Here is a 12469-nt window from a genome sequence, read left to right as displayed (position 1 = left end):
CTTGGTGCACGTCCTCCGGGTACTACCAATAGTTTGGAAATGCCCTGGGGACCCAGATTTGCCATGGGGAGATGACATCTCTTGTCTCTAACCAGCCTCATCTCTCCTAGTTCCTTGGGACAGAGGGTGAAAAGCTACAAAGTGCACTAGAGTTTGCAAACATCCCGCTGGACACTTTTTGTGCAGGAAGTGGAAGGGAAACGTGGCCAGCGCTGTGATCCGATCCTGGGGGATGTCACAGTGTCTTGCGGAGCAGGGAACTAGTCAGAGCCCGTCAGGATTGGTGGTGGATTTCCAAGTCCCCGCGGAGTCAGCCGAAGTTCTTTCCTGGGCAGACATGGAGACCCAAAATTCTCCATTTCACTGTAAACTGGGCCAGTTGTCCGGAGAAAGCCACATGTTGCCATGAGCCTAACTTCTTGAGCGCCATGTGAATATGTTTGTAGCAGGAAGGCCAGAGAAAGCAGGCATTCGTGTGACTGTGACTCAAGGAGGAGAATAACCCTGGAGCAAACAACTCAACTCCTAACCAGACCACATGCAAGAGGAGCTCCAGGGAGCCCCCAGACCCAGTGTGACCTGCCGTTGTACCCCCGTGTTGCCTGCTGTAAGTGAGATGCTGAAGTTTAGCGGCCAGCTGACTGTGATGCTGACGGAGAATTTTACCATATTAGAAAGACACTGGATTCCATTACACTTGGTTTTCAATTAAAGGATCTCATCTCTGAGCTATTTCACTTCCCCTAAGTGAAGAATGAAAATTAAAAACAGATACAGGCATGTCATGCCCATAAAAGGCTCCAGGCGGAGGGGCCTCCGATGAGCCACAGACAGCTTGCTGGCAGGGAAGGGGGTGTGGCTGCACAGACCTCTGCAGTCAGGATGCTTCTGACCCAACCAGCCAGGGTGCCCCAGGTTTCAGGGTCTCTAGAGCTAATCAAATCTCCTGTGCAGGCCGGAGTCTCCCCTCCTGTCCACACCCACATATTCTCCTCCACCCCTGGCCACTGGGCCTTTGCACAGGCTGGCTGTGGGGACACCGTCCTGGCTCACGGGGAGCAGGTCCTAGGTAAGTCCATCTCCAGAAGCCCCGGTCTCCTCTGGGAAAAGCCCAGGATGGGTGATACTGGTGATGCTCTGTGTCTGGGTCTGAATGCTGATTACACAGGTATGTTCAGTTTGTGAAAATCCACCAAGCTGTACCCACTTTTCTGCACATACGCTTCCATTAAAAATTTTAAAACAAAACTCTGGGGGTGAACACAAGGACCCCCAGGCACCAGATTTCTTTATCCTGTACCAATAAGCTGATTTTAATGTTTTTAGAATTCCAAAATCCTACATGATTTCATTCCTTAAAGGGCTAAAGTTTTCAAAGCAAAGTTTGCAGTTTGGAAAGATCCTTCTCTAAAAGGCTGAGCTTGCTGTGCTGGGGTCTTCCTTCCTTTTCCAGATAAAAATCACAAGTGAGATGCTGATGACGGCTCTGTCTCCAGGAACTGAGCGGCATGATTTTCCTTCTCTCTTTCACAGCATCTCCAAAACCAGGCTGCTTGACAGCTCCTAAGAAACCAGTTAAATGGTTTGAAGTCTTCTTTAAGGAGAGAACTCACCCTGCCTTCAGGAGCAGAAAATCAAGGGGAGAACTTTCATTTGAGGGGACATGCTGGGTCAAGCCATAGCACAAACAAGAGGAACAAAAGAAGGGAAATCAACTTACATAATACTTAGGCGAGAGGGGCTATCTCGGCGGAGAACTATTCCCACGAAGTGAGCAGGCTGTGGACTAACTGAGTCTACAGAGGCCAGGAAGGGGCCTGGGCGCAGGGAAGGCTGTTCTTGGAGGACAGCTGGCGAGGATTTGGAGGAGGAGCCCTAAGCCCAGGGGTATGAATCAGAAATCCCCAGGGCTTTTGCCATGGCCAGTTGACTCTATCTTCCTGATTGTACGAAGGTCCGGCACGACCTGCTTCTCTACGGGAGAATCAGGCAGGTCAAGAAGAGGTAGGCGCACCTTTCTCTAGGGCCAGAAAGAATAATCACGGGAAAGCTCCATGGACCCAGGGGTGGAGGCAGAAAGATGAAGTTCTCAGGTCCTCCAGTCCCATCATTCCCCAGCCCTGCTCCAGCCTGCCTCTTTAACACTCGTTGGGTGCCTTCATCTGCATCAGGACGGCTTGGCTTCTCTTCTTGCAGCAGCAACAGCCGATGCAGGCAGCCAGGGAGCAGGCCAGGGCAACAATGCCAATGACAATGGCGGCAATGGCCAGCCCGCTCTGGGCCTGGGTCATGCCCCAAACACTGCGGTCATCAGTGACCTGAATGGTAGTCAGATCGGTGTAGTCTTCCACAGGGCTGGTTAGCTCAGTGGTAGAAGAGATGGATGTGGTGTCAGGATAACTTGATGTGTCTGGGTACCATGACGTTTCCGGATAACTAGGTACCTCGGGGACATGGACACTCGGAACAGCAACGTTGACATTGATGATAATGAGGGACTGGCCTCGGACATTGGCTGGGCTGAAACACACAGGTACAGTGTCCGTCCCTAACCTGGGCTGGTTGAGCAGGAGCCAGTTGCGGAGTGGAAGGATGTCTGAGTCACACCTCCAGGGATTGTCATACAGCCGCAGCTCACACAGTTTCCCCAGGTGATCGAAGATGCCGAGGGGCAAGTTCTCCAGCTGGTTGTTCTGCAGCTGGATGGTCATGAGGCCATTGACGTTGGCAAAGATATTCCCTGGGAGCTGTCTGAGGCGGTTGTTCTGCAGGGAGATATTCTGCAGGTTGGCCAACATGCGGAAGACGTTCCCGTCCAGGTCCTGCAATGCGTTGGTGTGGAGGGACAGCTCCCGAAGCTCCGTGAGCCCGTTGAAGGCACCCGGGGAGATGAAGCTGATCTGGTTGCGGCTAAGAATCAGGACCTGCAACTGGCGGAGGTTGCTGAAGACATTGTCGGGTAGAGAAGTGATATGGTTGTCATAGAGCCAAAGCTCCCGCAGGTTGGGCATGGGCCCGAAGATCCCCGGAGACAGCTCCTTCAGGGAATTCCCGAAGAGGGTGAGACGGTTGAGCTGGGGCAGCTGCATGAAGATGCTGGGCGGCAGCTGGGAGATGTGGTTGTTGGACAGGTAGAGTCTCTGGAGGTTGTGGTTGTTGTGGAAGAGACCAGGGGCGAGCAGCCCGATCTGGTTCTGCTGCAGAGCCAGTTCCTGCAGGTTGACAAGCCCATCAAAAGTGCCCATGGGGATATCCGTGAGCCTGTTCTCATAGAGCCGGAGGACCTGGAGGTTGCCCAGGTGCTGGAAGACCCTAGGTGAGATGTGGGTGAGGCTATTCTTGCCCAGATTGAGCTTCGTGAGTCCCACCAGGTGGTCGAAGGCTCCGTCGGGTATGTATTCCAGGTGGTTGCCATGCAGCTGCAGCTCCTTGAGATTGCTGCACTGGGAGAAGTGGGCCGGCTGGATCTGCACCAGCTGGTTACTGGACAGAAGGAGTGACTCGAGGCTGTCCAGGCCCTGGAAGAGGCCGATGGGCAGAACCTGCAGCTTGTTGTTGGCGAGGCTGAGATAGCGCAGTGAGCCCAGGTTTCGGAAGGCCCCGGGCATGATGTGTGACAGTTCATTCTTCTCAATCCTCAGGGCGATGAGGGCTGAGATATTGAGGAACGGGGACTCACTGAGTTCAGTGATGTGTGTGTTGAGGATCTGCAGGCTCATGGCGTTCCAGGGCAGAGGGGTGGGTACGGCCACAATGCGTGCCCCGGTGCACTCCACCTGGGAGGCCCTGGAGCAGGTACACTCACTAGGGCAGCCATAGTAGGCCAACCCCGCACCCCAGGCTTGGCAGCCCACCAGCAAAAGGAGATAATGCTTCAGTGGCATAGCCTCTGCAGGGGGAGAGAGCACACGTTAGTCAGGGTCCCCTAACCAACACTGGCAAGTTTTAAGCCAACATCAACTTGCAGTGCCAATGCTGGCTTGGCTTTGAACCCCATCATCACATGCTGAATTCATGCTCCATCTGCTCTGGCCAGCAAGCCTCTGCACCTCTGCCCCTGCCTTTCTGCTTCCATGTCTTTGCCCAGGCAATTCTCCCTACCTGGAGTGCGCCTTGTCCTTATACAAAATTGTCCCATGCTTCCAAGTCCAGCTCCAGTGCAATCACCTTTAGGACACTTCCCAGATTCCATGAGTCAATCAGTTACCCTTCCATGAAGTCATCTTCCCAGTCTCCATCATTGGCCATGCCACGGTGGCCTTGGATGGCATTCACCGTGTCCCTGTTGTCTCCTTCCCCAGCCAATATTCTTTCCATGGACACAGAATTCATCTTTCATCCCTACAGGTTCCTTAGGGCAGGAACTGTATCTTATTCATCTCTGTATCCCTCACATCATCTGAATGTGCTGGTTAAACACAGCCTTGTCAGGAGGAACACGGAGACAATGGGAACAAATAAATAGGGCTGAACCTGGGGGAAGATGGTGAGGCCACAAACACGGTGGCCTGCCGGGAGGTGCAGCAGCAGCAGAGTTAGGACCACAGAGCTAGGATCTGCCTGAAAGACTACAGTGGAAGCAGCTCTTCCTCACCCTCGCCTGGGTCTGCCCCACCCAGCCCATGACCACCAACCATCACTTAGGCCTCTGTTAACCCTTTCACCTGTGGTTCATCTAGGTCGAATTCAAACCACCCTCCCAGGAAAAGGAAATGACGTGTCTGCACCACGTCCTGCCTTGCCGGGAGAGGCTGCTGTGGCTTAGCTGACGCCTGAAGCTAGTCTTGTGGGTATAAGTCCCAGTTTCCACAAGAAACACTGCGGAGTCCTTGAGTAAGTTTCAGAAAACCTACTGAGATGTACTTTGAGCTAAAAGATGGTAGGTCAGACGTGGTGATGTTCTGAAATGGAGGTAAGTTCATGGAAATGTTGGTGTTTGAAATCACTGATGACAATGACATATATAACTCTGTGTGTGTGTGTGCACACGTGTGTGTGTAAAATGTAGAGATATGGGACATGGGTGCTGGTCCCTATATGAATATTTAAGGATCACCAGCAGTTTCACCTTGAATGAAGCTTGAGGCCTGCCAGCTTCAGCTCCCTCCTGTGTGAAGAGGGGATGGTAACTCCTGCCCCGCTCTTGGGGCTGTTGTGAGGAGCGAATGGGGAAAGAATGCAGGGCCATCCCGGCCAGTGCTGCGCAAATGCGTGCCGTTGTTCCTCGCTTGTCCACAGCATGGACCCTACAGACTCCTAAAGTCAGGAGGGCCTCAAAGTGCTCCTGGTCTTGGCATCCATAGTCAAGGGGCTAAGAATTTCTGTGTATATGTGAAAGTATCTCCAACTTCCACCAAAGGTGCAAAGACCCAAACTCCCGGAAGATTCAGCAGTCACTGCCGGCCACTCATTTCCATCACTTTATGGGGATGCAAGAAGCAAGGAAAGGCCTCTGAGCTTAAAGCCCAGGTCTCCAGACCCCTAGGGAAGTACTCTGAGTGTTAATGCTATGCTTCCCTTTCCATGAGCAAAACTCCTGAGTCAGAGAAAGGAATTTCAAATGATGGCATAGAAGCCATCAATGGTTGGGTAACGAAGGTATTTCTCTGGTCTCTGTTTGTGGCTCTGAATTCATGGGGTCTGGAGCCTGGCCCACGTCTCAGAGTAACTCAGGCTTCCCAATTTGGCCTCAGCCCCACGCATCCCTTCCCTGCCCTTCCCCAACAAGCTTACTCTGAGATAAAAACCTAAGCCCATTCCCCAACCACACAGACCTTGATTTTTTTTTTGAGACAGAGTCTGTCCCCCAGGCTGGAGTGCAGTGGCACAATCTCTGCTCACTGCAACCTCCACCTCCCAGGTTCAAGCCATTCTGCTGCCTCAGTCTCCCGAGTAGCTGGGATTACAGGCGCCCACCACCACACCTGGCTAACTTTTGTATTTTTAGTAAAGACGGGGTTTCACCATGTTGGTCAGGCTGGTCTCAATCTCCTGACCTCGTGATCCACCCGCCTCGGCCTCCCAAAGTGCTGGGATTACAGGCGTGAGCCACCGCACCCAGCCGAGACCTTAATTTGTTTATTTGTTCACAGCCTATGCAAGCCCTGACCTGTCATACTTTTCCGTTAAGAACTTGACTAAGTATATAGAACAATGGAAATAAGAAAGCAAAAAGAATACTTGTCCAATGGCATCTAGATGCAAAGGAATGGGGCCAGATTACGCTAGGGACACATCTAAAAAAATAAATTTATATAGATAAATGTCAGGTCCAGAAGCTGACAACAGAAAATGAGCTGCCTAAAGAGAGTGCACACAAAAAAGTGGCTCAATATTCACACTAGGAGAAGACTTAGGACTTTTTACTAACGACAACAAAGGAAGGAGGCTGCCCACAAAAGCTAGTGTGGTCTGAGACTGGATTAATAAAAGTATCACATGTGGAAAAAAGGAGGTGATGGTCTCACCCTACACTGCCCTGACATGGCCACACCTATAGTGCTGGGCTCAGTTCCACTCTGAACTTCAAAAGGCTAATGACAAACTGACCTCCTGAAGAATTCTAGAGGATGGTGGTGAGGGGGTCTAGAAAGCAAAATGTCTGAGCATCCATTGAAGGAACTGTGTCAGCACCCTAAGACATGGTGAGAAAAAAATCAAATTAAAATTAAAGTGAAGGAGCTGTGGATGAATAAATAACCAGAGGAAGAGATGCTGTGAGGAACCATACTCACTTTTCTAGCATCCCTGAAGGGCTGCCACGGGATACAGAAAAAACCCAGCTCAGTGTGGCTCCAGAGGTCAGACGGGTGCGGAAGTTATAGAGGAGCAGATTTCAGTTCACCACAGAAGACGGCCTATCCAGAGTCAAAATGGGCAGCCTCACAGAGGAGTAAGCTCTCTGTCACCAGAAGCAATCCAGCAGAGGCTAAAGCAACCACTTGGTAAGCCAGCTGTAGAGAAGATTCCCACGCCTGGTAGGACATTGGACTGGAAGACAACTGGTGTCCTGTCCATTCCTAAGATCTTAGGATTCTAAGGCTGAGTTCCAGGGCACGAGAAAACAATCTGTCCACCAAGACAACAGTGCCTGTGCTCTTAGGCGTCTGTGTGGACAGTGGGTATTTGCCCACCTCTTTGGTGGAAGTGTATGTGAGATATTTACTGCCTGGGCTGACGTACAAAAGGTGGAGCTTGAAGTGCTCCTGGAGACAAGCTAGCTGGCGCTTATATTTAATATACACTCATATACCTAACGTGCTTCAAAACGGTGTCACAGCCCAAGTGTCAGAGACTAAATTAAGTGCACGTCACCTGGGCAGCCCAGGGCAATCTTGAGTTTCCCATCTATGAATGGCAGTGTAGGGCGAGGCACCCTCTGAGGACCCATCTTTATGTGGCTTTCTCTGAGTCTGTACTCCCCAGCTGGGGAGGGGCATCAAGCCAGTCCAGGCTTGTGCCAGAGGAAGGTGCCTCTTGACCTGGGAGGACTGCAGAGATAATTCCCTGCGGGAACACAGCCACCACTGTCTAAAATGGACCACACTCAGCATGACAAATATTGCAAGAATTTGCAGATTTTCCTCTTTATAAATCCTCACATCTGCAAAGCCCACCCCAGCACCACATGCAGCAGTTTCCTGTTTTCCAGCACTTTTGACTGCTGCGGCTGGCGCCCAGGGCTCCACATGACCTCCAAAGAGCTCCCCTCAAACCCAGCTGCAAAGCCCGCAGGGGAGGGAGGGGCCACAGAACCAGGACAGACAGCTGGGCCCTTGGATTCTCAGCGCATGGTGCCAGCTCGCGCAGTGGATGCAGCCTCCAGGAGCCCAGCACATGGAGGCCTAATAGCCCACGCTGCCTGGTGCCGCTTGGCAGCTGTGACAGATGGCGGTTAAAAGGCCACAAAGCTGCCCTAATTATAACTTCTCCAGGCAGCCGAGAGCATCCTCAATCACTTCAGTGACTCAGTCCAGCCCTGTCCAGCTCCTGGGAAGGGGGAATAGCCTGGCGTCTGTCACTGGCCCATGAAGTCAGCAAGCCGAGCAGACAAACCGAAGGACAGCCTGACAGCTCACCTGGGCGCTCTGAGGCAGTCCCTCCCCGTGAGCAGAAGCGCACGAACCAGGGCGCTCCGGCTTCGGGTCTCAGCAGAAGCACCGTGACTCATGAGCAAACACATAATTAGCCTCGAAGCCCTGGGCTTTGTTGGTTGGTGGGTTGGGACGTTTTTAGTTTAATATCATCATTCACATTCCCTGAACACGAGGTTCCCTGGAAGGAGACTCCTTCTTATTTTAATGCCACAGAGCGTAACTTTTGCAGGCAGCCTGGAACACCAACATTCTACTCTGGTTGACACTAAGTTGAAGTGTGAGCTTAGGGCAATTCGCCAGGCCTCAGTTTCCCCTTCAGTAAAGACTTCCAAGGGCCTTTGGAGCTCTGCTTCCTTCTGATGTGAGGCAGGAAGGAAATTTGGCCTGAAGCCCCTCATGCTTCTCACTTCTTTTCCGCAGAGGACCTGCTGGACCTCCAGCAGGGCCATCCGGCCTGGCTCCAGCTTCGTGCTGAGGCCTGAGGAACCCGTGCCCATCTTTTCAGGTCCACCTGCCTCCAGGTCTCCTAGCCAGGACAATCCCACTCAGGAATCAGCATGTCTGCACGCAGCCAATACCTGTTGCCTGGAACCCAGGGACTGGGAGGGGCCTCTGGGAGCTTCTGGTCCTGCCCCCTCCCAGTGCACCCGGGGAAACTGAGACCCAGAGAGGGGCTGTCTCTCCCTAGCCTCTGCCTTCTCCCCACAGAGGGCTACCCAGTCGTGGCCTTGTCTACAGAGAGATGTCACCCAACTAGCCTAAGGGCTCCCAAGGAAGATGTCAGGCTTGGAGCAGCCAGGGTCTGTCCCCACTGTCCACAGCCGGTGTTGTCCTCAGTCACGTGCTCCTGGGGGCTCAGGCCGGTCGGTCTTCCTGAGAGGCGTGGCCTGAAGCTCAGACCTCAGTGCCTCCAGACCTCCCCATCTCACCAAACGTCCCCTCTCCTGAGGTAGCACATAAAATCGCCTGACTTGTTTAACAGAACTGACCTCATAGCGTTGCTGCTGCGAGGATTAAATGAGTTAAAGCATGTGAAGCACTTGGGTGAGTTCTTGGCACAAAGTGAGGACCCAATAAACGTTTGTGGCGATCGTTATTTTTGTTGTTGGGTAAAATCAGAATCTCTGGAGACTCCACCCACAGAGATCCCGATCCCTAGGTCTCAGTGGGGCGCAGGATTCTGCATGTTTTACAAACTTCCCAAATGACTCCAATGCAGGAGTCCACAGAACATGCTCAGAAACACCACGTGAGGTCTAGACTAGCCGAGAACCCAGGCTTGGACCTTTCGTCGCTGACCGCTGAGAACAAGAGGACCCAGCATGGGAGAGGCCGCAGGTCCTGCCACAGGCCTGGCCCCACCCTCTACCAATACTTCTCTCTGCATCCCCATTAGGAACTGCGGTTTGTGCTGAGTTGAACCTGGCAATAGAAGCTGCTTCCAGAAACGGTACTTACAGCCTGGAGCATCAGAGGTGCAAGAGCTTTCTGAGTGCACCTAGTCAAACTGTCTGCTCATTTTGTAGCTGGGAAAGCTGAGGGGGTCCCCAGGGAGGAGGGGACTTGCCCAAGGTCACACAGTCCATTAGAGACTTCTGACACCCGACCAGGGCCCCTAACTACAGAGCTTGGCGAACCCCTGAGCCTCATCACCAGGATTCGGGACCTTGTCAACCACATGCCCGGCAGGGCCTGGGCCTGGGGAGGAGGTGGTTTTGCACCCCCCAGCTTAAATCAACTGAGGCTCATACAATCCACCTTCCCCCTGCCCAGCATGATTCGCCAAGGGCAAGTGCTTCTACCGACTACCAGGCTGCGTGGGTTCAGGGATTCCTTCTTTAAGGTTGCTCTGATGCCAGTGTGTGTTCAATTCCACCTGGGTCTCCTGGAGGACTGTAGGGAAGGGGGGGAAGGGACAGGGGGGTCACCAGAAGGGGTTGACTCCTGTAATCTCAACAACAAGGCTGGAGATGGAGTCAGGGCTGCAGATGGATTTGTGATGAGGGGTGTGTGGATTTGAAATTGGGACAGCTGCACCTTGACCTGTGTCTCTGCTCAAATGTACAGGCAGGACCTGGGGCCGAGGTTACAAGCCCCTGATTTGGGTATATTCCACCCCAAACAGAAAGCATCCTTGAACTCCGAAGCCAGACTGGCCACACCCTCACCCTTACTTGATCAAGCGGGGAAGCCCATCTCTCATCTCTCACAGCCCTTCAAAGCCAAAATGTTGCTTATTGTTTTAAAAAAGAAAATCGGTTAAAAAGCGCAATTCCTTTCTAGCCCTTCTGTTGGGGATCCTCCCAGGTTTGGCTTCCTACAGAGGCCAGAGCAGGACTGTCATTAGCCTGGCAAGGGTGGCAGGAGACACTGACAAATTGCCCAGCAGAACAGGGAGAACTGCCCAAGAGGGCTCTTATGAGACTAGCCACGGTCTACAAACAGCCCCCTTCTCAGGTGGGCACCTGGGATCCCAAAGTAGAGAGAAATGGATCCGCCCCGATCCAATAAAAGCATCAGAAGCAGATTCTAATTTCTGTGTCCCGAAGCCAAGAGAGGGCATGAAATCTGAAGCAGCAGTGACTCTTCCGTGGTCAGGATTCAGGGCAGCAAATTGCCATGTGTGATCATAGTCTGCTTACTGGCAGGACTGAGTTGGGGCAGCTTCTCCCCCATCTCTTCTTATTTCTCCATGGCTGGATCTACTCCTACCCTCGCCTCACCACCCCCTCCATTTACTGAGCAAGCTAAAGGAGTGTTCCCTAGCCCTGGGGAAGAAGCTTCCACAACCTGACTTTCTGCAGAATCTATCCAGAACTTTCCCCTGGCCCCGACCCCTCTCACATGCCTGCCTCATCACTGCTGAGCCCGCCCAGCTGACTCAAGACCACAGACAAATTGGACTGTCTGGCCCTGAATTTACCCCAGATGTTCAATCTATGCAGGACGAAGGAAGTGCCAGCCATTAGAGAACTTCTAAATTAAGGAGCCAGTGCACCAGCACATTTGAGAGCTGCCCGAGATAAAGTGATGTATCCCAGATAACCTCAAAGGAGAAGCTGGCACGTGGCAGACAGGCACCCGGCACCTGCAGCTGGAGCACACATGTCGTCCCAGAGAGAGTGCAGCTGCACCGAGGTGACCCACTGGGCCCGGGAGGTGGAATGGCTCTTGCACTTTGGCAGGGGTGGGAGAGTCTTGAAAGTTCTGGTTTTCCACAGTTGGTTTCTTGGCCCCAGGTCCTGCCTCTACATTTGAGCAGAGACACAGGTCAAGGTGCAGCCATCACAATTTCAAATCCACACGCCCCTCATCACAAATGCATCTCCTGCTCTGACTCCCTGCTCAAAGCCGCCAGGCTCCACAGAGGCCGACACTTCCAGCGGAAGAGAGGGGAAACTGCTGGCATGGTGTCCCCTAAGCCACACGGTTAGAGCCCGAACAACGCTGAGCCCATGCCTGAATTCCAAACTGGAACTGCAAACCAGGGACCGGCACATCTGCTGAAGTCACACCTGCAGGAATTACGCGTCTATGTAAAGAAGACAGCTGTCTTGCCTGGGAAACCCCCATGAAGGAAAGTCTTGGACAGACCGAAATGCGGGGCAGACCACTGGGGCCACCAGGGTAAGTGCCAGGAAAGACAGCACAGGCTCAAATAATCTGAGCCTTAAAAAGAAAAGTTCTTCCCCCAGTGGATCTAGATTCCAGAAAGGTCAGTCCAGTGACAAGCGGCTGATAATTTCGTCCACTTTCAGCCCAACTTGCTGGTCTCAGACATCTCAGCACCCCAGGATGACATCATGAGCTGCTCAGGGCAAGGGGCCAAGAGACTGTTGAGGCATCAGCAGAGCGGCTGGTGGTCCTGGTGTCCGGGCAGTGAGGGAGACAGCCTTGCACCCCTCCAAGCGCAGGCTTCTCCTGGCCCTGTGCCGAGAGCATCCCCAGGCCCATGTCAGCCCTGCTCCTTTCTGGGGTCTCCCAGGGGAGCAAGTCCAGCAGAGATGGGAAGGGGCTGGCCGGGTCCTCTAAGCAGAGAGGAGGGAGGGGGTGGCTCGCCTACTTACCAGCAGCTCGGCGCCCGCCCGCCGTGGACAAGAGGGAGCCTGAGAGGAGGAGGACGAGGGACGGCTCAAGGCTGCAGCATGAGTGTGGCTTGCCTGAGCTGTCCCGGTATTTAAACTATCCTGGGCATGAGTCACTGCAGAGGGCAGTGTCGGCCCTGGGAGGGGGGACTGTGGGCCACAGTGCAGCGCCTGGATGTCCTGGGCTGGCACTACAGGGGACACACAGCTGGCATCCCTAAATGTAAGGGGTTTGCTTCAACCGTGTTTAAAAGCTCAGGACACGTTTTCCTCTTTCTTTCTTTCCCC

General features: G+C 53.2%; 1 protein-coding gene across 1 annotated transcript; it reads right to left on the bottom strand.

Moving 5' to 3' along the window:
• Nucleotides 1-242: 242 nt before the first annotated feature.
• On the bottom strand, nucleotides 243-12243 carry LRRC15 (leucine rich repeat containing 15). The gene is made up of 2 exons (XM_011961211.1): nucleotides 12164-12243; nucleotides 243-3887 (listed from the first exon to the last, which is right to left on the bottom strand). Exon 2 carries the CDS (start codon nucleotides 3882-3884, stop codon nucleotides 2139-2141), a length of 1746 nt encoding a protein of 581 aa, XP_011816601.1. The 5' UTR covers nucleotides 3885-3887; nucleotides 12164-12243; the 3' UTR covers nucleotides 243-2138.
• Nucleotides 12244-12469: the final 226 nt, after the last annotated feature.

This window comes from Colobus angolensis, unplaced genomic scaffold, assembly GCF_000951035.1.
Source record: "Colobus angolensis palliatus isolate OR3802 unplaced genomic scaffold, Cang.pa_1.0 Scaffold54, whole genome shotgun sequence".
Classification (NCBI taxonomy): Eukaryota; Metazoa; Chordata; class Mammalia; order Primates; family Cercopithecidae; genus Colobus; species Colobus angolensis.
The sequence above is the reverse complement of the archived record's forward strand: the minus strand, read 5'-3'. Positions and strand labels throughout refer to the sequence as shown.